The sequence below is a fragment of the Antechinus flavipes genome, chromosome 1 (assembly GCF_016432865.1).
Source record: "Antechinus flavipes isolate AdamAnt ecotype Samford, QLD, Australia chromosome 1, AdamAnt_v2, whole genome shotgun sequence".
NCBI classification, from domain to species: domain Eukaryota; kingdom Metazoa; phylum Chordata; class Mammalia; order Dasyuromorphia; family Dasyuridae; genus Antechinus; species Antechinus flavipes.
The window spans coordinates 405232326-405257703 of NC_067398.1; the positions used below are offsets into that span (position 1 = coordinate 405232326).

General features: G+C 34.4%; 1 protein-coding gene across 1 annotated transcript in view; it reads right to left on the reverse strand.

Moving 5' to 3' along the window:
- MYO10 (myosin X) overlaps nt 1-25378 on the reverse strand; it is a 226492-nt gene that overhangs the window by 109310 nt on the left and 91804 nt on the right. The window contains exons 3-4 of the mRNA XM_051969871.1: nt 22004-22162; nt 5325-5512 (exon numbers count right to left, since the gene is read on the reverse strand). Of these exons, the coding sequence (XP_051825831.1) occupies nt 5325-5512; nt 22004-22162 (347 nt within the window). The remainder of the gene's footprint in view (nt 1-5324; nt 5513-22003; nt 22163-25378) is intronic.

The following is a 25378-nucleotide window of genomic DNA, read 5'->3' on the forward strand; positions in this document are numbered from 1 at the left end:
TACCTTGTATTTCTCTTGGATCTTATGTCAAATTTTCTATTAAGTTTAGGTCTTTTTGCAACAAAATCCTGGAAGTCTAGCAATCTACTATCTTTTTTTTTTTTTATTCAGGATTAAGCTAAACTTTGCTGGAGATGATATTTTTGGCTGCAAGCCCAGTTCTTCTGCTCTTCAATATATAGGTTTCCACGACTTGTCATCTTTTAATGTTGCTACTGCTAGATCTTATGTGATTCTAATTGTGACTCCATTATACTTGAATTTTTTCTTTTTCCTTGTATTATTTTCTCCTACACCCGAGGGTTGCACAAATTGGCTATGATGTTCCTGTAGGTTTTCCTACTAGGATCTCTTTCAGGTGATAATTGGTGAATTTCTTCTATTTTTACTTTCCCCTCTAGTTATAACACTTTAGGACAATTTTCTTTAATCAATATTCTTTTTTTGATTTTAGTTTTCAGGTAGTCCTATTAAACTTCCTAAGCCATGGCGCACTGTTTTGGCTTCAAACCTAACACCAAGACCTCCACCTTTCCCTAAGTGCCCAGTCAGTATCTGCCTGCTCCACTGTTTCTGAACTTACTATATATGTACTGGTTCTTGCTCAGGTTTACATTTCAGCAGCACAGCTGGGCCTGATATCCCTTATCAAACTCAGATTGAGGTTCCCTCAGTCTTCTTAGACTCAGAAACCTGACTCCCCACACTATCTGAGAACTGATATTTTCTGTGGCTAGGCCTGAGGCAACCTCCCAATCCAACAAGGTCGGGATTCACTGTTTATGGTTTCAATGGAACTAGCCTGTTTGGTATTCACATTTCATAGGGGCCAAACCCTCATCCCTCTGCTTTTCTTCAGATCATCTCTGATTGTCCAAGGAGGACTACTTTTCTGCCTCAACTGTTGTTTGTTTTTAACCACATTCTACGTTTGTCCTGAGGTGCTATTTTGTTTACTTTGTGAAGGGAAGAGAGATCTGAAGAGCTTGAATTTTTTGACCTACTGTCGTTTTCCCAGAATCCTTTCCCAATAATTTTATTATTTGTATTTTATTTAAACATTATTATTTTAAAAATTAAAAAATTATAAAGTAAAAAAATTTTAATATTATTTAAAAAACTAAATGGGAAAAGACATCAAACTGTCTCAGGAAATGAACTTTATAGAAAACATCAGCATGAAAGTAGACCAGGAGGGTCTCAGACAGTTTCTTAAGTCCAAGAAATAGAAAGGACATAAAAAAGCTTTGAAACAGGAAAAAGAAAACAGGACTAGCCTTAACTAAGATACCTTTCAAATACAAAATGTCTCAATCAGTACAGTCTAGAAATCAATTCTAGAATCACTTCTGTTTTAAGTATTTCTGCTAAAGACAAAATTCTCCCCATAGAATTTTATCTAATTAATATGTGCAAGTAAGTCAAAAGCTGCAGTAGAGTTAAAATATAATCTGAGGTGTTTGTAGTTTCAAATTCTTCTGCATCACTCTCAACTTCTTCTAGCAGTTGCACAGGAAATATATTGTTCAGTAACTAGTGACTTCCCCAACAGAACTTCCAACACAAATGTCTGTTATTGTTCAGTTATGTCCGACTCTTTGTGACCCATTTTCCTTGGCAGAAATATTGGAGTGTTTAACCATTTCCTTCTCTGGCTCTGAGACAATTAAGATCAAGTGAGTTGCCCCAGGTCACAAACAGTAAATATTATAGTAAATATCTGAGACTGGATTTTGACTTTGTCCTCCTAACTCCAGACCTAGAGCTATATCCACTGAGCCACCTAGCTGCCCCAACAATACAAAGATAAAATTTTTGGCAACTAAGTCAGTTCTGGCCTTTCCTAATTATCAAGAGTAATCCTGACAGTACCTGTGCCACAGAAATCCCTCCACCTGACTAACAGCATCAAAATCTCATTAGTCTTCATGCCTCTGAGAGGAAAAACATCAACAACAATGAAGATATTGGCTGGGGCAATTCAGAAGAATTTTCACTTAGCTGCTGACTAGTTATGCAGTGCCTTGTTGAATACATATGCTACATACATAAATATAGACACATTACAGGTTACCTTGAAGGGACAGAGAAGGAAGGCAATACTCTAAAATGTTTAAAAATTTTTCAAAATATTTGGAAAAAGAGAATTAGGGGAAGAAACACTCCATTGTAGAAGTTGATCTTTTAGTTCTAACTTTTTCTTTGATAAAACTGCTATTCTTGTTCATTTTAACCATGAATGAATGTACTTCTCTGCGTACATGTAGTATCCTCTAAACAACATGTAATTTCCTTGAGGAAAAGAACTTTCATTTTGGAGTTTTTTGCCCCCCTTATATGGCAAGATGATTGACATAGAAATTTATGTGATGAACTATGTTGTAAATTCAGTTCAAGTTATTTTATCCTTCTAGGTCTCAGTTTACTCATCTGTAAAAATAAGGATACTGGATTAAGTCTTTCAACACTAATCAGGCACTTTTCACTTTGACTAATCACTTTTGGTAGTCTATGATACATATCGGGTATGTGAGAAATAAGGTGAAAGACAGCATCTTTTAAACTAACAAAACTGAGTAAGTCCACAAGAGGGCACTTTATGCTCAAGGATATCTAAATGGAAACTACAATTTCTTTCCTCTTTAAAAAATTTACTTTTTCCTTCTCAAAGAAAAAAGTTGAGAGTAGGGTTTGTTCATCTATTTTAAAATCTCTCCTGAATCTGAAAGTTTACTGCAGCTTTATTTAAATAAAATTATAATATTCATATTTACATAATACAATAAAAGCTATCATGCAATATTTTAATTACACATTAATACAATAATCACATTCTTATTTTCCCTCTAGACCTCCAAAGATACTGTCAGGCTTGTGGCTTCTCATTTTTTTCCTTATGAAATCAATAATCAGTTATTAATTAGTAGTATTTAACAGCCCAAGAAACTGAAATAAAATTGTAATATAAAAAGCTTAGAACCTATAATCAGGAAAATCTGGATTAAAATTATTACATAACTGTGTGGCCTTATATACTTCATGTCTCTTAAGTTTGTCTCATTGACAAACTGTCTGTGAAGTAAGCTGTCTCATTGAGACAGCTAAATCCTCTAATTTGGAACAGAGTGCTAGGTTTGGATTCCAGAAGGTCCATGTTTGACTCTTGTCTCAAACACTTTACTACCTGATAATGGGTTAAGACTTAAGCCTTCTAGTTTTTATTTCTCCTCATCTGTAAAATGAGGATAAAGAGAGCAAGTGTTGTTTGCCTGTCTTAAAACTCATCTGGAAGTAGAACAGCTCTCTATCAACTCTTTTACAAGCATACTTTAGCAAATGCTGCATTCTGTTTCTGCAAGTACTTTGGACTCCATATGAGAAGTTCATTCTTCAACACTACGGAATGGGCAAAAACTACCTTGAAACTAAGCCAAGGGATCTTGGTTGCTTTGGACCCTGAGGACAGCATTAACATAAGGCTCCAATATAAATAACTGAAATTAAACTTTGATGTAAAAAGATATAATAAAAAGAGAAGAAATTTAGATTTGTCCAAGGGGTGGAAATGGGGGAGGTAGTACATGAAGAGTCTGTGGTTATTTTTCAAAAGAGAAGCATTATGGCATTTTTAAGGAAATGCATTTTAATTACTTTCAAGTATAAGAAGCAACTTACTTTTCAGGAAAATTTCCAAGAGATCTGTTGTTTTAAGTTTTTAAAAAAATTTTTAAACCAAGACTCACTGGAATTAACAGCATCTATTTTTAACAGAGCTTATATGCTAAAGTCTTTCCTCCCTCCCTCTGAATTAGATGTGATAATAATCATTAACAAATGCTTTTTCTCAGTCTGTGATTTTCATTATTATATGCTTAATAAACCTTTTTTTCAATGGGAAACATAAAGTTGAAAGGCAGCACAGTATGGTATAAGGAAAGCGATAGAGTCTAGATTACTTTGGGCTTGAGTTTTGCCTCTGACTTACACTGATCTGCATTGGCTGAGGGAGTTTTCTTCCCATAAGGTCTTTTTTTTGTTCTGAACTTTTGATATCATTGGCATAAAGCAGGTCTGGTAAAGATTCTCCCCCTACAGAGATCTACAACTATACTGAAACTTGAGAGTCTTAGAAAATTATCTAGTGCATTTAAAGATTAATTGATTTATCTCAGCCTCCCTTAACCAGCATGTGTCAGGTTTGGTCTTGAATCCAGTTTATTTTACTAGTAAGCCATTTCACTAAACAAATCTTCCCTTCACATTTCAGAATTGCAATAATTCAGGCTAATAGGCATTCTGAAATCATAGAATCCTATTTAGTGAAGTATTATTGCACTAATGAGATACACTGAACAAATACTTAAACAAATGCCATTTTGATTCAACTTAGGCAATAAAATAGAATAAAATATTTTACTACTTTGGTAGTAAAATAGAAAGGCCTTAGGACAACACTGGTCAGTAGTAAGAAGAGGAGACAGAACTTCTGGCTACAAAGCTAGATTGCAAATATATAGTTCTAAACAACTCATTTTATTGAGTTGGTTTCACTAGCTGAAAAGAGATGAGAGGAAGTTTCATGGATGAGACAAGGAAACCGAAAATAGCTAAATCAATGTGTGTTAATAAAGGTATTTGGCAATCTCTGAGTGCTAAATGACTTTCATTCTGTTCTTCTGCCTGGGCATAGTAGAGCTGCCAAAAATCAATAGGAGACGAATATATGTATCAGAAAAAAAGTTGGCTCTAAAAGTGTGAAACAGTTTCAACTTGGAAGTGCTAAGGGAGTAACAGTATTGAAGACAACAAATGCAAAACTATTCAAATCCAAATCCTCATAAGATTAAAGAGCAATTAAAGTCAAACAATGGAAGAAATATGGTAGAATAATAATCTTTAGTTTAACTAACTAGTTTAGTTATAGATGTTTCTTTCCAACTGAGTTCCCAAAATATCTGATAGTTGTAATTTTCAAGCCTAATAAAAAACTGATAATCACAAACTGTTCAAAAAGACATGGTCAAGTTTGAAAGGGGGGGGGAGAGAAGGCATTTGTAATGAAAGGAAGTTAAAATTCAAAAGGCTATAATAGTATGTAGGTGTAAAATATTTTTCCATCAAATTGCTCTTAAAAATATGTAAGTAAAGCATGTTTTCCTTTACAGTGGCTAACTTGATTTCATTCTTTCCTGTCAATCCCTTCCCTAGTATCCTACATCCCCAAGTCTTTGGCCCTTTTCCCCAGTCTACATTATAAAGATGCTCTCACATTATTCTAAGGCAAACAAGCAGAATGATGAATTATTAAAATCACATCCATTTACCTGATGAGAACACACTGGTTGTCATGACGTTTCCATAGACAGCGGTAACATTCATTAGCAACTGCAAAGATGTGAGGTGAAATCTCCCCCATGTGGTGCCTGCTGTAATGCTCCATTGTTGACTGGTCATACAGGCCAGGAATGGTCTTGTAAGGATTCACTGAAGCAATAATGGAACCAATATAGGTCTGTAAATACATAGAGAGGAGAAATACAAATGATTCACAGGCCTGCAGGTGACATGTTAACATAAGCCTTCATGAATTTTTGCTCTCCCTTATTGAAATTATTTCTTAAGGAACAGAATGAGGTGACATATATACAGTACTTTACAAACTTTAAAGCATTATGAGAATTCCATGAATCCTTATCAGAAAAACGAATCAGAAACAGTTTAGGCCTGTAATAGTTCTATATAAATTCTAACATAGCATCTTCTCATCATACAAGTTCTCACTTAGTATGAACAGACATAATCTAAATAATGAACTTTATATAATAACTACTAGAAAAGTCTTTTGTATTAAAATCCACATAAGCATGACTCCCAGAGTAACAAGCCCTCAATAGAAATAATTATATAATAAATATTCAAAATGGAGTGGACATGTTAAACGGATACCTCTGAGACCTGGGAAGTTTGTGAATTGGAACTAGAGCTCAGGAGAGAGAATGGGGTTGGACACATAGATCTGGGATTTCTATCACAATTGAATCTATGGAAGTTGATAAGAGAATGTACAGAGAGAGGAAAGAGGAGAGCCCAAAATAGATACTTGAGATTACATCCATAGTTTCAGGTAAAAACACAGGTGATGAGCCAGCAAATAAAACTAAACAGAAGGTGGAGTTTTTCCCCCTTTGATCTGTTTCTTCTTTCACAACTGTGATTAATATGGAATATATTTTACATGATAGCAAATGTATAAATTATTAAAATTGCCTACTATCTTCAAAAGAAGGGAATGCGGAAGAAAAATTTAGAACTTGAAATTTTGTAAAAATTAATGCTAAAAATTTTCTTGACACGTAACTGAAAAAAAAGGTAAATATTAGAGGAAAAAATAAGAATTACTAGGAAGGCAGAAGGACAAAGAGAAAAGTCATGTCACAAAAACCCAGAGAGGAGGGAATATCCAGGAAGAGGGAGTTGTGAAAAATATCTAATGTTAAGAAAGTTTATTTTGAGGAATGTAGTTACACTTGATGGATTAGATCAAGAGTTAGATTGCAAATGGTTGGGACATGAGATAAAGAAGGAAATATGCAGGAAATAAAGAGACACAGGAAAAAAGCTGAAGAAGAACAAGTAATCAAGTGAGGATTTTTTAAGGGTAGAGGAGACACTGTGATTATGTTTGGAGAACACAGGAAAGAGTGTATGAGAAGGGAGAGATTGAAGATTAAAGAATGAGAGATGACTAGGGAAGTAATATGTTGGAAGAGAATAGAGGGGGTTGGTTTGGGTTGAAGGGTCAATACACCTTTTAATTATGAAGTACAAGAAGAGAGAATGGTAGATAATATTATGGAATTCCAAATATAGAATAGGCAAGAGATGGAAGCTCATTATTCAAACATCTTTTTATTCAGCAAAGTATGAAGCAGAATCTTCTGCCAAGAACAAAGGGATAGGGATAGTGTAGGAGACTTAAGGGAAAAAAAAGTCTGAAATAAACATTAAGGGTCATGAAAGAGAAATCAAGTGGAGAAGATGACAATAATTGCCTTATTGCAAGGATAACTAAGTTGAGATTAGTAACAAATTTTAGTGGACAAAATCAATAAGGCTATGTAATATCCTCCGTACTTTTCTGCAGTCCATATGGAGAAGGCAGATAATGGTGATGAGGGTGGAGGTAGCGGAAGTAATCCAAGGGTAGAATTTGACAAGGTATGAGTAACGCCAAGACAAAACCATGAAAGAAGAAAAACCAAAAACACCCCTTTGTGATTTACAAAATGTGCTTTTCCTGCCATGTCAAAAAATATAGAAAAAACATTTAATCTCTTTCCTAAAAAATAGTGACTTGCTTTCTTAGTCCTGTGGTAAATGGAATTTATATTTCAGTTTGTCCAAGTCTAATTTGCAATGAATGGTGTGTCTACTTCTCTCTCAATCACAACTTAAATAAATGAGGCTGGATACTTTTTAAACCATAGTTTAGCACATCAGATATTATCCAACAATCATATTCTTTTTTTTTAATGTGATACAACCTAAGATGCTATCATTTTTAAAATACTGGTTTGGTTTATTATATCTTTCCCAAGTTATGGTTTTTTCCCAAAAGATTTCCTTCTTTATAAGTTGTTATAAACAACATATCATGACATGTTACCCATTTTTAAAGAATAAATTCAATGATTCAATTGAACAGATGACTGATGAACTTTGAGTACAGAGTAAAGCACACTTTTTCACTATATTACTTTTTCATTTTTTTTGATGCAAATTGCTAATATTGAAATATGTTTTATATGACTTCACATTTGCTTGCATTATGCATAGGTGAAAGAAGGGCTAAACAGAAGGATTTAAAACTCAAATTTTTTCCTGAATGTTAAAAATAAACTGAAATCACATTTTACTTGTCAATTCACAACAAGCATTTGTTAAAGTGTGGAAGAGAGGCAAGCTGCTGGAATGCACAGTGCCAGGGAGTTGAAAGGAAAATAGACTAGAGTAGGAAGAAAGTTGTGGAAAGAAGATTGAGTAGCAGTCTCATAATCCAGATAGGAGTTGATGAGGGTCTGGACCAGAACAGTGTTAGTATCAGGGGAAAGTAATATGAAAGATATTACATCTGATCAAATTTGGAGGGTGACAGAAGATGAAGAGTTAAAAATGACACCTAAATTGAGGAACTGGGTGACCAGGAAGATGGTGCCCTTTAAGCATGATGCCTCGGAGAAAAAAATTAGTTCAATTTTTTAGATGTGTTATGTTTAAGATGTCTATGTTGTAAGACTAGTGGTTTTGAGAATCAGTGATGACAATGAATCCATGGGAGCCGATATGATCACCAAACAAGAGTAAAAAGGAAGAACAGAGATCTCAGGTCAGGGGTGGGTTAGGGATGCACTTTTAGCAGGTGTAAAGTCCAATAAGAAGGGGCAGGTAAAGAACATAACAATAAGAGAAAAATCTCACCAAATCTACAAAGAAAAGAGTATTAAAGAGAAGAAAATGGTTGACAATAAAAGGATGCAGAGAAGTCAAGAAGGCTATGGACTGAGAAAAGGAGATTAGATTTGGCGATTAACAGATCACTGATAACTCTGGAGAAAGTAGTTTTCATCAGTTGCATGAGATCAGACATCCAAAAAATTTTTGGATGCTTTAAAAATATTTTTAATGGAAACTTTTCTAAAAATAATGACATGATACTATTCTTCTTTTAAAATTTCCTTTATTTTTATAAATAATTTTTTTACACTTCTTTGTATGGCACTTTATAAAATATAAAAAAAGTTCTGTATATATCTGTTCCTCACAACGGCACTGTGAGAAAGAAAGGGAAAGTGTTATTATCTTTTTAGAGATAAGCAAACCTAGACTTACAAATGTGAAGTGACTGGTCACAGAGCAATTCAGTATAAAGCAATAGGTTAAGCCCTCAGGTCCTCCAATTAAAGATCTAGTCACTAATGAATCCTTTATCACCATATCAAATGATCTTTCTCTTATCTTTACTCTCTCCAGTTTGTCTTGGCATATCACATTGTGGCTTACTCTCTTATTCTCTTCTGGATTCCCTCTTTTCTTGGTTTCTAGAAATTAAGAGTCTCAGAATTCTTTTCTTTTATATAGCCACCCACAACCCAATTTGTGTATTAAACACTAATAAGGAGTTTCATAAACCATAGGAACCAAACTATATGTTATTTTTGTATCTCAACCATAGATCAACACAGCTTCTGACATAAGTTTTTAAAATAAATGTCTCTTTAGGGTATTCAAAATGAATTCCTGAGGTGCACACACAGACACACAGACAACCAGAACTGCCTTGTTTTCTGAGTTAATGAATACATTCTCCTTACCTGCCTGATCTGCTATCTCTGTTAAAGGCAATCATTTTTCAAGATCTTTTGGTACAGGTGACATGAGGAGCAGTTAAATGTTGCTTAAAGATTTTTATCTGACTTAAAACTGCCTGAAACACGAATGTTCCATTTGTGACGCTAGAGAATCCTCTAGTTGGAAGAATCATCTAGATGTAATTTGCTCACTGTCTGATGAATGAATATCTTCTGTTGCATTACCTCCAATGAAATATAATACCTCATCATAAATTAAATTGGCTTTGTGGGAACATTCAGCATTGTGGCATGGACTGGAGAAATTATAGTGACTCTGGTATTACAAAATATCAAAGTGAGATTTGAAACATGTTCTTAGAACAAAATCTAGATGGAGAACTGCCTTTATGTGTGTAAAAAGCTACTTGAACAAAATCACACTTAAGTACAAATAATGAGAAATGTAATGTCACTGAATCATATCATAAAATTTGTAAACAGAAGTCATATATACATGTCAACTCATATTCAAAGGCCAATAAAGCAAATATGTTTACTTATTGGCGAGTTAACAGTAAGAAAAATCAATATCCTATTGAACTAACAGATAAAAAGAGCTCAATTTCCAAATCCATATGTAGTAAAAATAAACTGAAGAGGTAGTAAACAGTTCAATGAATCAAAAGGCCATCAAATTGGAAATATTAAACAGCCATTTAAAAATTTAAGTAGATACTGTCTTTTTTTGGGATCTTCTTTCCTGGTATCTTTTCTAAAAGAATATATATTTAACTGGTATAGCAAAAGGATGGTTTGATTTTATTTTTTAAAATAATGGATTCTGCATATTATAGAAATATGATAGAATGAATTACTATATCTCATAGAGAAAAAAAAAGCTTAAAGTAACATTTTAAATTTCATCATTTCTGACTCATATTTGACAAAAGATGTCAAAGGAGAAAGAAATGAAAGGTTTTACAAGCCCTTAAGACTAGACACTGAAGAAAAATTTCTTTTACACTTTTAAACAAAAATTAGACATACAAATGGATTTTCCAAATATTGCAAGACATTCCTTTACATAGGAGGTCAAGAACAAGCATCTTCCAGGTGTAGCATTTACGTAGGTATTGCGTACTTATTCAGTGTCCCTCTTACATATGTCCAGATGCCAGTGCTCAAAGATGGCTCCCTATTCTAAATTTAAAAGTCATTCTTTAAAAAAAAAAAAAAAAACAGCATTTACCTAATAACTATTTAGTATTACTCCATTCCCTTTTTGGATACATTTCCAACACGAAAAAAAAGAAAACAGAATGTGCAGTAGAGCAGAGAGTGGAATTATTACCTTCCCTGGCCTAGAGCATCTACAAACTAACTTATTCATTCATTGAACTTCTATTAGATACTTTTAATTTAATTTAATTCAAATTTCTAAAGCAAACTAAAACTTATTGCCTTTAAAATTTTCTATTTTACTTAATCCACAAATTTTTCACTTTCTCCATTTGAAAATGTTTGCCTATTCACTCTTATTACTCAGTATTTCATTTTCTCCTCTTATTCAAATATCTTTTTTCTGTTGTATGCAATATAGATGATTCTTAGAACTTAAGAGATAACAACAAGAACTCTACTTTTCAAATCAGAATGTGTAGAAATTCTGACTTTTCAAAGTCTCAAACAAATCACTTTACCTCTAAGAGTATGAATCTACAAAAGACCATAAAAACACTAAGAAACTACAAATTGTACATAGGTCCAGAAAAAATTCAAAGACATGCTCTTTTTCAATATTTAGAATATGCAGTATACCCTAAGGTGCTTATAGTCCCAAAACTGTCCTTAAGAACAGTTTCTTAACTAACCTTAAATGACTTTCAGAAATTGATAGGAAATATCCAATGGATGCGTCCACTGTTAGGCTTGACTACCTATGAATTGCAACTGTTATATGACATTTTAAGGGGAGACAGTGCTTTAAACTCATCACACCAGCTTACAAAAGAAGCTCAAGAGGCTTTGAGAGAAGTTGAACTGGCTTTATCCAATGTGGTTGAAAGAGTTACTCAAAAACTCTTGGAAATATCAGTTTTTGCTACATAATAGGCACCCCACAGCAGTCCTTCATCAAGGAGACAGTGTGATAGAGTGGGTGAATCTCCCGGCATAACCAGAACAAAACCTTACTCCTTACCCAGTGCTTGTGGCTAGAATTTTATTAAAGGACATTAAGAGAGCAGTATAGTATAAAAGTATACACCTTTTATACTAATGTACAAATTAATGTGTGCTGTGAAACCATCCTAGAGTGACAAATTTTATTGGCCACAGCTCCAAAACTTACATACGGGTCTCCATTAAAGATAACCAGACTTGAAGGATTCTTGAAGAAAAGGTTTCTAAAGTTCCTTTTAAAGGACCAAATATCTTTTTATTTTCTTATTGGAAAAAGCCCACTTCTTATTTTTTTTAATACCTTTTTATTGACAGAACCCATGCCAGGGTAATTTTTTACAGCATTATCCCTTACATTCACTTCTGTTCCAATATTTCCCCTCCCTCCTTCCACCCACTCCCCCAGATGGCAAGCAGTCCTATACATGTTAAATATGTCACAGTACAGATACAATATTATGTGTGCAAAACCGAACAGTTCTCTTGTTGCACAGGGAGAATTGGATTCAGAAGGTAGAAATAACTTGGGAGAAAAACAAAAATGCAAACAGTTTACATTCCTTTTCCAGTGTTCTTTCTTTGGGTGTAGCTGCTTCTGTCCATCATTGATCAATTGAAACTGAGTTAGATCTCTTTGTCAAAGAAATCCACTTCCATCAGAATACAACCTCATATACTATCGTTGTTGAAGTATATAATGATCTCCTGGTTCTGCTCATTTCACTTAGCACCAGTTCATGTAAGTCTCTCCAAGCCTCCCTGTATTCATCCTGCTGATCATTTCTTACAGAACAATAATGTTCCATAACATTCATATACCACAATTTACCCAGCCATTCTCTAACTGATGGGCATCCATTCATTTAAGGACCAAGTTAAAGATGCAGCCAAACATAATATTTGTGCTGTATATTCTCATGACTTAACTATAAAGAGAGTAGTCAGAACCCCTTTTCAGTCCACTCAGCAAAATGAACTGTATGCAATCATTCTAGCTCCTATTTATTATCTAGGAGATATAAATATAATACGTGATTCGGCCTATTCAGTAGATGTTGTACAAAGAATTGCCACAGCCCAAATAAAATTTGTAGCTTCCAATATATATTAGCTCTTTAAGGAACTTCAAGAACAAGTGAGAAAGCATCCAGATAAGATTTATATCTTGCATGTCCATTCTCATAGTGGACTTCCAGGTCCTATTTTTGATGGTAATTTAAAGGCAGATAGCCTTCTAACTATGCTGGCCAACACTCCTTTATTTCAAGAAGCCCAAGAATCTCATTTAAATATCGTCAGGCTGCTCAAGCTTTATATTTACAATTTGGAATAACAAGAGAGGAAGCTAGGAGCATAGTAAAAGCCTGTACGGCTTGCCTTCCCTTCCACGCTCTTACACTGCCTCCAGGGAAGAACCCTCATGATTTGAGACCCAGTGAAATTTGGCAAGTGGATGTGACCCATTATAAATCTTTTGGTCCCCTGTCTTTTATCCATGTTGTGGTAGACACCTTTTCAAGATGCACTTTTGCAATATTAGCAGCAAAAGAGACAGCCCACATGGTCACTGAATTCCTCATACAAGCATTTGCAATTATAGGTGTGCCACAAGCAATAAAAACAGACAATGGTCCTGCATATACTTCCAAACATTTTGCACACTTTTGTGCACAGTGTAAGATTTTACACACCACTGGCATATCTTTTAATCCTCAAGGACAGGCAATAGTAGAGAGGAGAAACAGAGACATCAAGACACTCCTCCAAAAACAAAAGAAAAGGGAAGCCACAGGTAACCCTAAAGAACTTCTAAATCTAGCTCTTTATACTATTAACTTCTTGATTTTTGACAAAGATGCACTGGCTCTGGCAGATAGGTTTTATAACCCACTGAAAGGGCAGTGTCCAGTGCGAGCAGCTCCACTATCTTTAGATAATCGCCAGGTGATGTAGAGAGACCCAGAAAGTGGTGAATGGAAGGGACCAGAGAGGTTAACTGCTTGGGGGAGAGGGTTTGTGGAGAAGGAATTAGATGGGTGCCAATGAGCCATATTCATCTTGTCCATTGGAGAGAGATGGAGCAAACCCTTGAAACAAAGGAGAAGATCCAAGAAATATCGGGTGATTTTGTTGCTGACTGTGTCCACCACTGAAAGAGCATGGCAGTTATGGTATTTGACTCATGGACATCAAAAATTGTTGGACTTCAAAACCCTCAGGAATCATTGGATTCTCTGGGATATGATAAAATTGTTGTAGGACTTGAAAACCTTCAGGAATCATTGGATTCTCTGAGACATGATAAGACTGTTGTAGGACTTGAAAACCCTCAGGAATCATTGGATTCTCCGAGACATGATAAGACTGTTGTAGGACTTGAAAGCCCTCAGCAATCATTGGATTTTCTGAGAAATGATAAGACTGTTGTAGGATTTCAAAATCTGCTGGAATCATTGGATTCCCTGACACATAAAAAGACTGTTGCAGGACTTTAAAAAAATGGGGTGGATCATTGGATTCCCTGACATGTAAAGCAATGGACAATAGATTGGTTTTGGACTATTTCTTGGCTGCTGAAGAAGGCATATATGTGACTGTTTTTTACATACCCTCCTTCTAGAAATTCTGGCAATCTTTTACAACACCATGTTGATTTATATTGTTTGTTATACCATTACTTGTGTGTACAATTCATGTTTGTTACACCACATCAAGGCTGCACTGACTGTGGGGAGAGAGTCATTACTAATAGCCTCTGCGTTATTGCTGATGGGTTTGTGCATACCTATTTCTAATAAGATCCTTCAGCCCAGAAACCCACTAGCAACTCCCACTTCCCTTTGGTGCTTTTCATCTCCCTTCCTGAAATGTCGGGGGGAAAAGGGAGGGAGGGGTGATCACCTCCTTTCCTGAGAAGTCAAGGAGGGTGTGATTACCTCTCCTTGGGGGCTCTCACCTCCCTGAGAGGTCAGGGATGGTGCGACCACCTGTGTTCTAAAACAAAAGAAAGCAGGAGATGTAATGGGCTGAAACTCAGTTGATGCACTGAGATCCGAACACTTAAGGCTAATTACCAATTGGACAATACTCTATTAGTATATCCTTGGAGAAAGAATGGCTCTGCCACTCTCTGTGCAAGCCTGATGTGTTGTATAAGAGATTGGGTGGAGGATTGAGAGGGTGGAGAAAGCCAGAGTCACTCCTGGAGGATTCGTGTTGCTATTGCTCTCATTTCGTATCGCCATTCTGTTCACATCCAAAAAGAATAAAGATCAAGGACTTTTGCTGATGCTGACTCCAGACGATTCTAAAGTATCCAGGGTGCTAACGCCATCTTCACAGAGATGGTCTGTCGTGTGTGATGAAAAGAGAAGGCCAGTTTGGGTGGACCACAGAGTTCTGGAGATTTAATAGGAATGACATCCAATGAAGCTAGAAAGACAGGTTAGAACCAGATTGTTTAGGGTTTAAAAAGGAAGATTAATCAGAAATAATAAGGAATCACAGCTGGTTGAACAAGTAAACCCCATGGTCAGATATGAACTAAAAAGAAAGCATTTTGACAATGCTATGTAGGATGGATTAGAGTGAGGAAGAGACTTGAGACTGTTAAAATAATCTAGACAAAGGCGATTGAGAGGAGAGAGAAAGTCAGATGAGATTTCACAAAGACAGAAAAAGCAAGATTTAGCAAATTACTGGACAGGTGGGGCAAGGGAAAGGGAGAACTTGAGGTAAACAATGTGGTTACAAATCTTGAAGATTTGAAGAATGGCAGTGTTCTTAAAACATAAAATTGGGGAAGTCTGGAAGAGAAAAAGGTGGAATTTTAATCTAGGCAACCTAATTTATTAGACTAGGATTCCTTTTACTTATTTTAAAATTCCTTTTATTTATTTTAAAATACTGAAATCATTTGATGTAATTTAATTTCATAATTGAATACTAAATGGTAATACACTGAAGCATTACATCCAATCTGAAGGTAATCAGGGGATATAGAGTAAACATGGGATACTGAAAAGAGCTCTAGAGTTGAATTCTAGCTCTTACTAGCTATTTAACATATTGGACAAGTTACCTAAATAGATAAGCTTCAAGTTTTTTATATGTAAAAAAGAGGATAACAACAGAAGACTCTAGTAGGGATAAATAAGATAATGTATGTGCAGTGCTTTAGAAATATAAACTATTCATTTTTATCAATGCAGAAAGAAGCAAGAAAAGGACTGCTTCATCTTTTTATATCTTTCATTTCTATATCAGGTGTTCTTGCTCATGGACTTTAAATGTGTACACACACATGCACACGAGGTTTCAAAAATTAGTTTCCTTTGTAATCCTATAACTTTTATTTGATGCATTTAAAAACATTCTGAGCCTTTACCACACTGTCAAAAGGACCCGTGAAAAAAATAATCAAGAGCTCCTGCTCTGTATGATATGAATTGAATGGAGTTGCTTAATGAACAGTGATGCTGAAGGGCAGTACTCATAGCTACTAAAAGTTAATCATAAGAGCATATGTGCTCACACACGTGCATACTGAATGTAGGTGATGGAAAACATGATTTGGCATTATATCCATTAAGTGACAATCCATGTTATAATGAGTCTCCATGATGATCTTTATGAAACTTACGAATAAAATTAGATTATCATTCAATTAGAATGTTTTACAAAAATAACAACCAACAAAAAGCATTCATCTTTGCCTATAGATTTAACAGGATTCCAGAAGATTAAGTTATTAGCATAGTTAAGGAATTAAAAGTATTGAAAGAATTTTTAAAAAGTAACTTTCCCATTTAATTTGAATAAATTTGGGAGAAGAATAATATTGAGGGAGAAAAGGGAAATGGAGTTAGAAAAGGGAATAGGGAGGAAAGAAAAAAAAAGGATGGGAAAGAGTAATGGGGAAAATCATGGTAACAGTTCCTGATTACCATCATCTTAAATTGGTGGGGCAGAAGTGGCTGCTCAAGGGCATAAATGTTTGGTGAAGTTTAAAAATACATATAGTCTGACAGATGGTTATGATCATTTTCTGGCAATGCTTATGTCTTGATTTCAGACTTTCAAAAAACAACAACAAAAAACCTTATAAACCTATTTTATTATTCTTCCTTTATAACTGACTACCTGCCAATGTTGAAGTAATTATTTGACCTTTTGACAGTCTTTAGCCCATCTGTAAAAGAACCTGAATCAATGATGGACATCACTTCTTGGCACTTTCATCAGAAAGGGAAAAAAGAAGGGCCTCTCTGGAAAAGCTCAACTTGGAAAAGTGCATGGGAAATGAAATACAGATTTAAGCCTACATATCCAAAACAGTAAATTCCATCACTATGTTCACAACCATCCCAAAATTCTAAGTGAAACCCATTGAGAGGTCATTTCAATTCACCTACCCAGTGAAGTCTGAATACCTTTAAGTGACTGCTCCCTTTTCACACTTTTCTTGTCACAAACCTTCTTCAATATTTAATTCAATAAATGTATTTGCAAATCTGTGCTTAAAGTGCCACCACATCAAATTTTTGACACCTAAAAATGCAGAAGCTGTGAATATATTCCTTGACCTATCATTTATTTTTAGGTATAAGTTCAGTCCTTAAATTCCACTTTACTTGACTCCTTTCTGTTCTGTTTTTGGGCTAGACCAGCAAGTTAACCAGCTGACAGAGTGGAAGAGAAGTCATTTCCTTTGGGTTCAACTTCAACACCATAATTTCAAATAAGCTGTCCTGTACCCAGCATCATGTCCAATAATGTGGTTTAGTTACTTTTCAAAAGCTGGGAAAATCTCATTTACTGTGCACTAAGCTTATCCAATTATCCATGAGGGATAATTTCCAAATTGCAAGAGGACATATCTTATTTTTGAGAATTTTTAAAGAAAGCTGTTATTGTCCTTTCTTGCCATCCATGGGAAAAATTATAGATATTCAAAATTTTCATCTGATTCTTGTGAGCTCACTAGAGCTAAGCATGTGAGTTCTTGAGAATCTTAATGGGACAGGTTGGACCAAAGCCAAACTCATCATTTATGATTCTCATTGTTCATTTCCCACCAGACAAGCTTTTAGTACTTTGTTCCCTCCTCACTTGTCTAGTATAACATTAATTTGTCTTATGTTTATTTCCTCTGGTCCCAAATAGAATACACGATCTTTGAAGGGGGCAATGATTTCATTTCTCTCTTTATATCTTCAGTGTCTTACATTTAATAGGTGCTTGCTGTTGTATTCTCTTTTCTATATTAATGCATTAATTAGTTAGTCTTGAGATGAGGAATGATCTAATTTCTCCTGTTGTGAATTCTTATCTGATTCTTCCTCCTTTTCACCTAGTTTAGTTGGCACCTCCCCCTCCTGCTCTTTCTTCTTTTTCCTTATTCTAACACATATAATTTCCTAAAGCCAGTTGTATTAAATTATATGTATTTCTTTGGAAATTGAGTCAGGTCCATTTTTATTGTAGGATTGACAAAGCTGCTCTCCTACTAATTTCCATTCCTGTAGATCCAATTCTTTTTCCGTAAAGAACCAAGGAGATGTGTACTGTACAGTTTTTAAAAGTTCAGTGATCAATTATAATCAAACCTTGGCTTTTCATAACCCTGACAATGCTCTCTAAATATTTTCCTTGATGAGAAACTAGTTAGTCTCAAAATCCTTGATTCATCCCTTTCTAGTTACCAATGCCTCCTCTCTCTCTCTCTTTTCTATTTCACTGACATCTACCATCATGGTGCAGATTTTACTATCTAACATTTTAATCACTACAAAAATTACTACCTCCCAATTATAAAAAAGGGCTTCCATACTTCTCCATTTAGTTCCTCTTTTACACTGCTGAACTTCTCGAAACTTTGCTTTAAAGAAAGTTTTGTTCAGGGATTCCACAAGCTGATATCATGTTTTTGACCACCCTCTAACTTCCTATCACTTTACTGTTTCCCCAAAGTCACTATCTCTCCTTCAACCATTCCTCTTAGTCTTCAAATTCTCATTACTCTGTCAGCTGAGGTTAACCACTCTTTCTGATACCGTCTTCCCCCTTACTTTCAGAGACAATGTACATTATCCAGGTTCTCCTGCTATTTTGCTACAGTCAGTGCTTGTGACAACCAATAATTTATTTCATTTTGTGACAGCAGTGATCATGTATGTATGCTTCCGTTACTACCAGAATGACTCAGAACTTCTGACCTTAACCAAATGAACCTGGAGTTGTTTCCTCTCACTTTTGGTTAGTTCTATCTGTAAAATTCTGGATTTAATGCTACATACTTCTATTTCTTTGATATATTCTTAATTCTTTATTGATGCAATAGGCAGTTTTCAGTCAGAGGACCAACAAAATGGAGGAACTAGATATTCTCTTCAGTCTACACAAATAACAAGAGGGGAAACATGCACCAAAGCTAGAGCAATCACAACATTTTCTACAGTAAAAGAAAGCAAGAACACAAGAAAAGTATCAGTTTTATGAATTAAAAGCGGAAAATAACAATCCCTACACTCAGCATGGCTTCTCCATACTCTGCCAAGGACTGCAAACCAATTCCATGGCTATGCTTTGGAACCTACTAGGGGATTCTCTGCTGGCTCACAACATCCCTTCTCTTCCTTTTGCTCTTTATTGCAACAAACAGCAGCAAACTTCCACTCTACCCATCATGTGAGAGAGGTATGGAGAAGGAGATGGAACTTCCTTTCTGCCTGGGGATGTGGTTTATGTGCTTCAGTTAAGGGACTCCAAAGCTACAGAAACTGCCCAGAATATCTACTCCATCCTCAGCCACACAGTGATAGTTACAAAAAAGGTGAACAATGACATAATACAGAGAAGTGAATGGAGAGAACTGGGGCTAAGGACAAGTATGTGGGGTTGAAGAAAAGATGAATGGATTCTTTCTAGGACCAATCCTGTCCATCCACTTCCTCTTCTTCCCACCTCCAGAAGCTAGCTGGGGAATAAACATGAGATGAAGTTGAGACAAATTTGAGGTCTACCCACAGAAAGTAATAGAAAAACTTGAATCTGTTCATCTGCTTGAATCTACTTATATCGTTCCTTATAGATAGAATACTCTTCTTTACTTGCTTTCATATTTCATGAATATATTCATACTTTTACTAACACTTCACAGTACATTTATAGGTTATGTTATGCTATAATTATTGTGAATGTGATAACCATTAAGCTCCATCAATTAAACTGTTAGTTTTCTAAGTACAGTTTCTTTTTAATCTAATAGAGTCTCAGAACCTAATAACAGAGCTCTGCACAAAATAGATACTTAATAAATGTTTACCTTCTCTGCTTGTTGAAACTTTTCTGCTTGAATTTTAAAATTCTTACTATCTACTCCAACCCTGATTATGAAACTATTTTTCTCTTTAATATGCAAACCTCTATTCTGACCAAGTCAACCCTGCTCAACAGCCCATCAAACTATGTTCATTCATGATTCTGTACATTTCCTCATAAAATTCTCCTCCTCTAGAATGCCATTCATTTTTCCATTGACCTAGACAAACCCATCCCAAGTGCATCTCAATCCTCATCAAAATTACTTTTGCATGTACTTTGTATTTATCTTTACATGTTAGTTCCCCTTCAATAGAATGTAAGCTTCTTGAGGGTTGGGCTTGTTACTTTTTTTTATTTCTATCAGAATAACATCTAGCATATATATTAGACACAGATATTATTTTATTAATCATCTTTCTTAGGCCACGGCGCCATGAGCATCGCTTCCCTGGAGTTCGAACCCACCTGTCATCAGCCCATATATTGGCAAAATAAACATTTCTAAGATCCTTAAAAAAGCAGAGCCTATGGCCTTTCCATCTTTGTCTCTCTCCAATGTCTTGATTAAGAAACACTTAATAAATTGAATCTAATGGTGAAGGGAATACAAATGTAATCCAATTAATAAAAATATGCACTGTCTTAGTTTATAACAATAGCTAAGAAATAAAGAAAATACTTTCGTATCAGTTTTTAAAAAACAACAAGAGTACTTCTGCTACATTTATAATGATAAGTTTTCCCTTTCAAATGATAGAGGCAAAGGACCCTCAGTAACCTCATAAATTCTAGATGAAAGGTGGAAATAAACAAAGCTCATGCTTGACATTGGCTTTCCCTGCTGGAATTCTTGGCTAACTTTAAGCTCTGATGAGTGAGGAGATGATGGGCCGGCATCCATTATAAATGTATTTATTCTAATGAGGAAATAATAGTGGCTACTTTACAGATAATAATATAATTAGGCCCAAACTTAAATCAGACTATAAAGACATAATTAACTGAATTGAGCTGCAAATTGAACTCACACAAACTTCAGATGAGCATCTACCTTAGTCTGCAAGGGCAAAGGGGAAATGCTCTACTATAGAAGAAAAAACAAAAGGGCCATTCACACAGTTTATTAGAAAGCATACAGATCAGGTTCCTTCAAAGATAAGAAAACTAACCTTTCTTTTCCCCCTAAAAATATATTTCTCCAACTGTTAAGTGTCTTTCCCCCGTCCCCCCATGTTTATTTTAAAATTAAATTTGAAAATGAATGTGTAAAAGCTTATGGTTATTTTTCTTTAAAAATAGGAAAAGTATAGATGCAGAGATTTTACTCCAAGAAAAGATTCTCCAACAGAAAAACAAAAATTTTGTTTTATAGGCCAAGCTCACAAAAAGGTCTTTTGATATGTACTGCAATGCATTTATTTCCAAGTATTCTCTGATACAATATACAGATACTGTTACATGGTTGTCATATTTTAAAAATAAGCATCACCTTTACAAAAGAACATATGGAAAACATTTTCACTCAAAATTTAACTTAAGCCAAGCTCAACTAGCCCAAATATGATAGTATGATTATAAAGTTTATTCTCTAAATGTCACTGAAAACATTTGGAAAACATTTAGGTGAATGGGCAATACTGTCATTTCATAGTGTGAAAATCAATGAAAATAACTTTTTTAGAAAATGTAAACATTGGCTCTGATTATTTAATTACAAGATTTTTCTTTTTGATGAGATGGAAGAAATAAAGAATAAATATCTCCAAAATTGTAAAGTAAAATTTGACTTAAAAAACAAAAGGGGAAAAAATTAAATAAATTATATTTTCAACAGGAGATAAAATCATTCTTAAACTCAAGAAATTCTATCTAGGAAATTCTCACCCTAAAAATGAAAAACAAATGAACAAACAAAAAAACACCAAGGAAATTTTATAAAAATTGGCTACATTATATAACTGCAACTGATCAAACACTTAGAAGTTCAATTAACTTTTTATACTGCCTATTCTTTTAAAAGATATGTTATAAAAATAAATATATAAGTTTATAAAAATAAAGTACAAAGTGCTTTAAGAATAAAGCAACATTTCTTTAAAATCTAGCATTTTAACCCTTTTCCCTTAAAAATTTAATATAGAACTTACATATATCTGAGTTTTCTGATATCGCTGGAATAAATTGTGCAATATGGAGCCCTCATGGAGGTCTATCAATGTAGCCATATTTTCCACACCTTCTTCATTTGATGGATGCATAGCTGTTACCTTTTGCTGTGTAATTGTATTCTGCTTATAGGTGAATACCTGAGGAGAAAAGATTCATTATATTTTTAGTTATCATTTTAAGTTTGACTTAGAAAGAACCTTTAAAGTAAACTAGGGGTCATATGAATAATATAGTTATTAGTGAGGTCATTAAAAAAATTCAAGGACTTCATAGCATTTACAATCATTCCAAACCATTGTGTGTTTACACACATAATTCCATTTAATATCCCCAATTATCCTGTGAATTAAGTGCTATTGCTATCTCTATTATACAATTAAGGAAACTGAGGCTCAGAAACTTGTCCAGTGTAACCCAGAATGTAAATGTCTAAGGTAAGAGTTAAACTAATGTCTTTCTGATTCCAAGTCCCAGCAATACCCACAACAACACAGTCATGGAAACTATTAGGATCTACTCAGGCACACACTTTTGGATAGGAAGCTATCCTTACAATTACTATCAGATGTTTCTGATAGATATTAGTTTAAATGCTGACTCTCTTCAGGGAACTATGGAAATTGGAGTTCTATAATTTATAATTATCTCCCTTGACAGTATCAGATTAAAACATAGGTGCTTTGATTTTTCAAAGTGTTGTATAATCTTTAATGCAATGTTCACATAGCTCTTTAGGCCAAATTTCTAACAGCTATATCAAAAATAATAAACATATATATTTGCTTGTAAAATTCAGGGCAAACAAATATCACAGAAGTATTTTGAAGATGTTCTTGGCATCTGAGCAATAAACTTTGATGTGTTCTTTTGACCAAACATTTCAGATCTAGGATGTGATGAATTACATTTCCTTGTGGGATTTTTTCTTCCCTATTTCCATCTTACAATTCAGAGCATGGACAACAAGTTCCTCTAAATACTAAATTTTTTATTTTTCTTATGGAAATGTTTAGTAGATAAAAATTCCTTCTTAAAATGGAGTGATTTCCCTTTGTAAATGATGATTAATGACAAGATTAATAATACCAAAAATCATGTTTAAGCATGTGATCTGAACAACTAACACATACAAATCTGTGCAATGGCGAGGTATTTCATAAGATAACTTCGCTATCAATTTATGTATCATTATGACAAGACAAATTTTATATAATAGTAATGTTAGCACAAATAATTTTAAAATGAAAAAGTGTTAACATGAAACATAAGTTTTCCCCAAATAAATTTCACAAGTATAATCCTTATCAGAGATAATAATTGTCAGCAACATTTTTAAAAACTGTTGAGATCCTTATGTATAACAAACTGCTTGTTACTACAGGAAAGAATGACAGTGTAGCTCACACTCTGTTACCAGGCGTCATCAGGAGAAAACTACCAATCCAATGATTTTCCCAAAACATTAAAAATGACAAGCAATTCATAACCTTTTTCCTTTCCTCATATCATGGACCTTTTTGGCAAATTTAGTGAATGAAGCTCATTGGACCCTCTCAGAATAATGGTTTTTAAAATAACAAAATACAATACACAGAATTACAAAGAAACCAATAATACTAAATCGTTATCAAAACATTTGTAAAAATGCATAGAATTTTTTTTTAAAGTGCATGGAATTCAGGATAACACTACTCCAAAGAGTCACTGAAACACTTTTTCTAATATACTGAGGAGCTGCTCTGAACTACATAAAAAGGGTCACAGACTAGGGCAGAGCCTGACACATCATTCTTTCTAGAGAAGACTTACTTTAAGCTGCCTTAAAGTGGAAGATAAAATAGGCCTTTTTTGTCTCCCATATTTGTGAAAAGCTGGCCAGAATCAGAAATGTCATATGTGCCCTCTCTGTAGTGGCCAATGTCACATAAGTGAATTTAAGGTAAGGCAATGGACCAAGTTTTGTTGTGCAAAAAAAGGGAGCCGTGGGGAACTGCAAACACTATCCACAATGACAAGATAGTGGACATGAACTCATGTTAATTATAAGAATAAAGGCTCCAGAAGCATGTCTCATATATGACTGTAAGAATGAAGAAAAACACAAAAGCAAAAGAGGCTTGAGTTTTTGGTACAAACACTATAGTATAAAATAAGAGGGATAATCAGGGACAGTAAAATACCTCCAAAATATACTCCCAAATCCCCAAATTAAAGCCCTATTCTTTGACTCAGAAATGCTGTGGAGGTGACCTTGGATTTTAAAAATCTGTCAATGGATCTCAATTTCTGGGGTGCGTGCGTGTGTGTGTGTGTGTGTGTGTGTGTGTAATACATAAAATATAGATATGTAATATAAATATATATATGTAAAAGTTTCAATAGTGATAGACTATTGTCACAGGACTAATTTTCGGAAAGCTTATTACTAGAAACTTATTTTTTGAAAAAAATGTATGAAATATCCACTAGAGAAAGGCTGAAATATCTATCAGTGAAGGGACTGTCCATGGCAATGAAACCATAGCTAGTCTGAAGTTTAATTTGTTTTTAAATTTTTTTTAATACTTTTATTTTTGAATGATTTTTGTGTGTGTGTGATCTTGAACTTAAAAAATCAATGAATATAATGACTTCAACATAAAATAGGTGATTGGAAGTATTTAAAAAGGCAGTGATTGAACATACTAAAGCAAACAAAGTTGATTTAGGGCCACTGGTGAGTCACTTGAAACAGATTGGGATTATATTCAAACTGTGTTTGTTTAACTAAACACTTAAATCCCTGCATAGCCTGACATCGAAGCCATAAATTTGTGTATATATATATTATAGGATGTAATCCATCATGCTCAGCCAAGCTCTGGGATCCAGAGGTAACATCTTCTGTCCCTTACTGCTTTTCATGATAAATATATGGAAAAGAGAAAGAACAATACTATTCTGAAAAATATATCACAAAGAAGGTGTTCAAATGTTTTATCTTCTGGAACTATAAAAAATGGATATGACAGCTGGAAAAAGGGGACAGAAGAAGAGATGGCAAAATAAGTTGTTATAGTTGTGATATCCATCATGAAAGATAGAAGAATGCTGAAAATAATGATTCTCAAAGCTAAAACATGGAAGGAAAAATAGCCTAGAAATAACTAAGCAGGTGTTAACCACATTGGAAAGCAGTTCCTTTTGCTGAAAAACTATCCAACACTGTTGTTTTCCTTAGGAAAGCAGAGGCAGTTTCATTTTTTCTTCCTATTATCGGTGCCCAGAAAAGCACCCAGCATATAGTAGGTATTTAAATGTATAATTGATTGGGAAATTTATAAACACCTATGACTTCATTATTATTGTTAAAA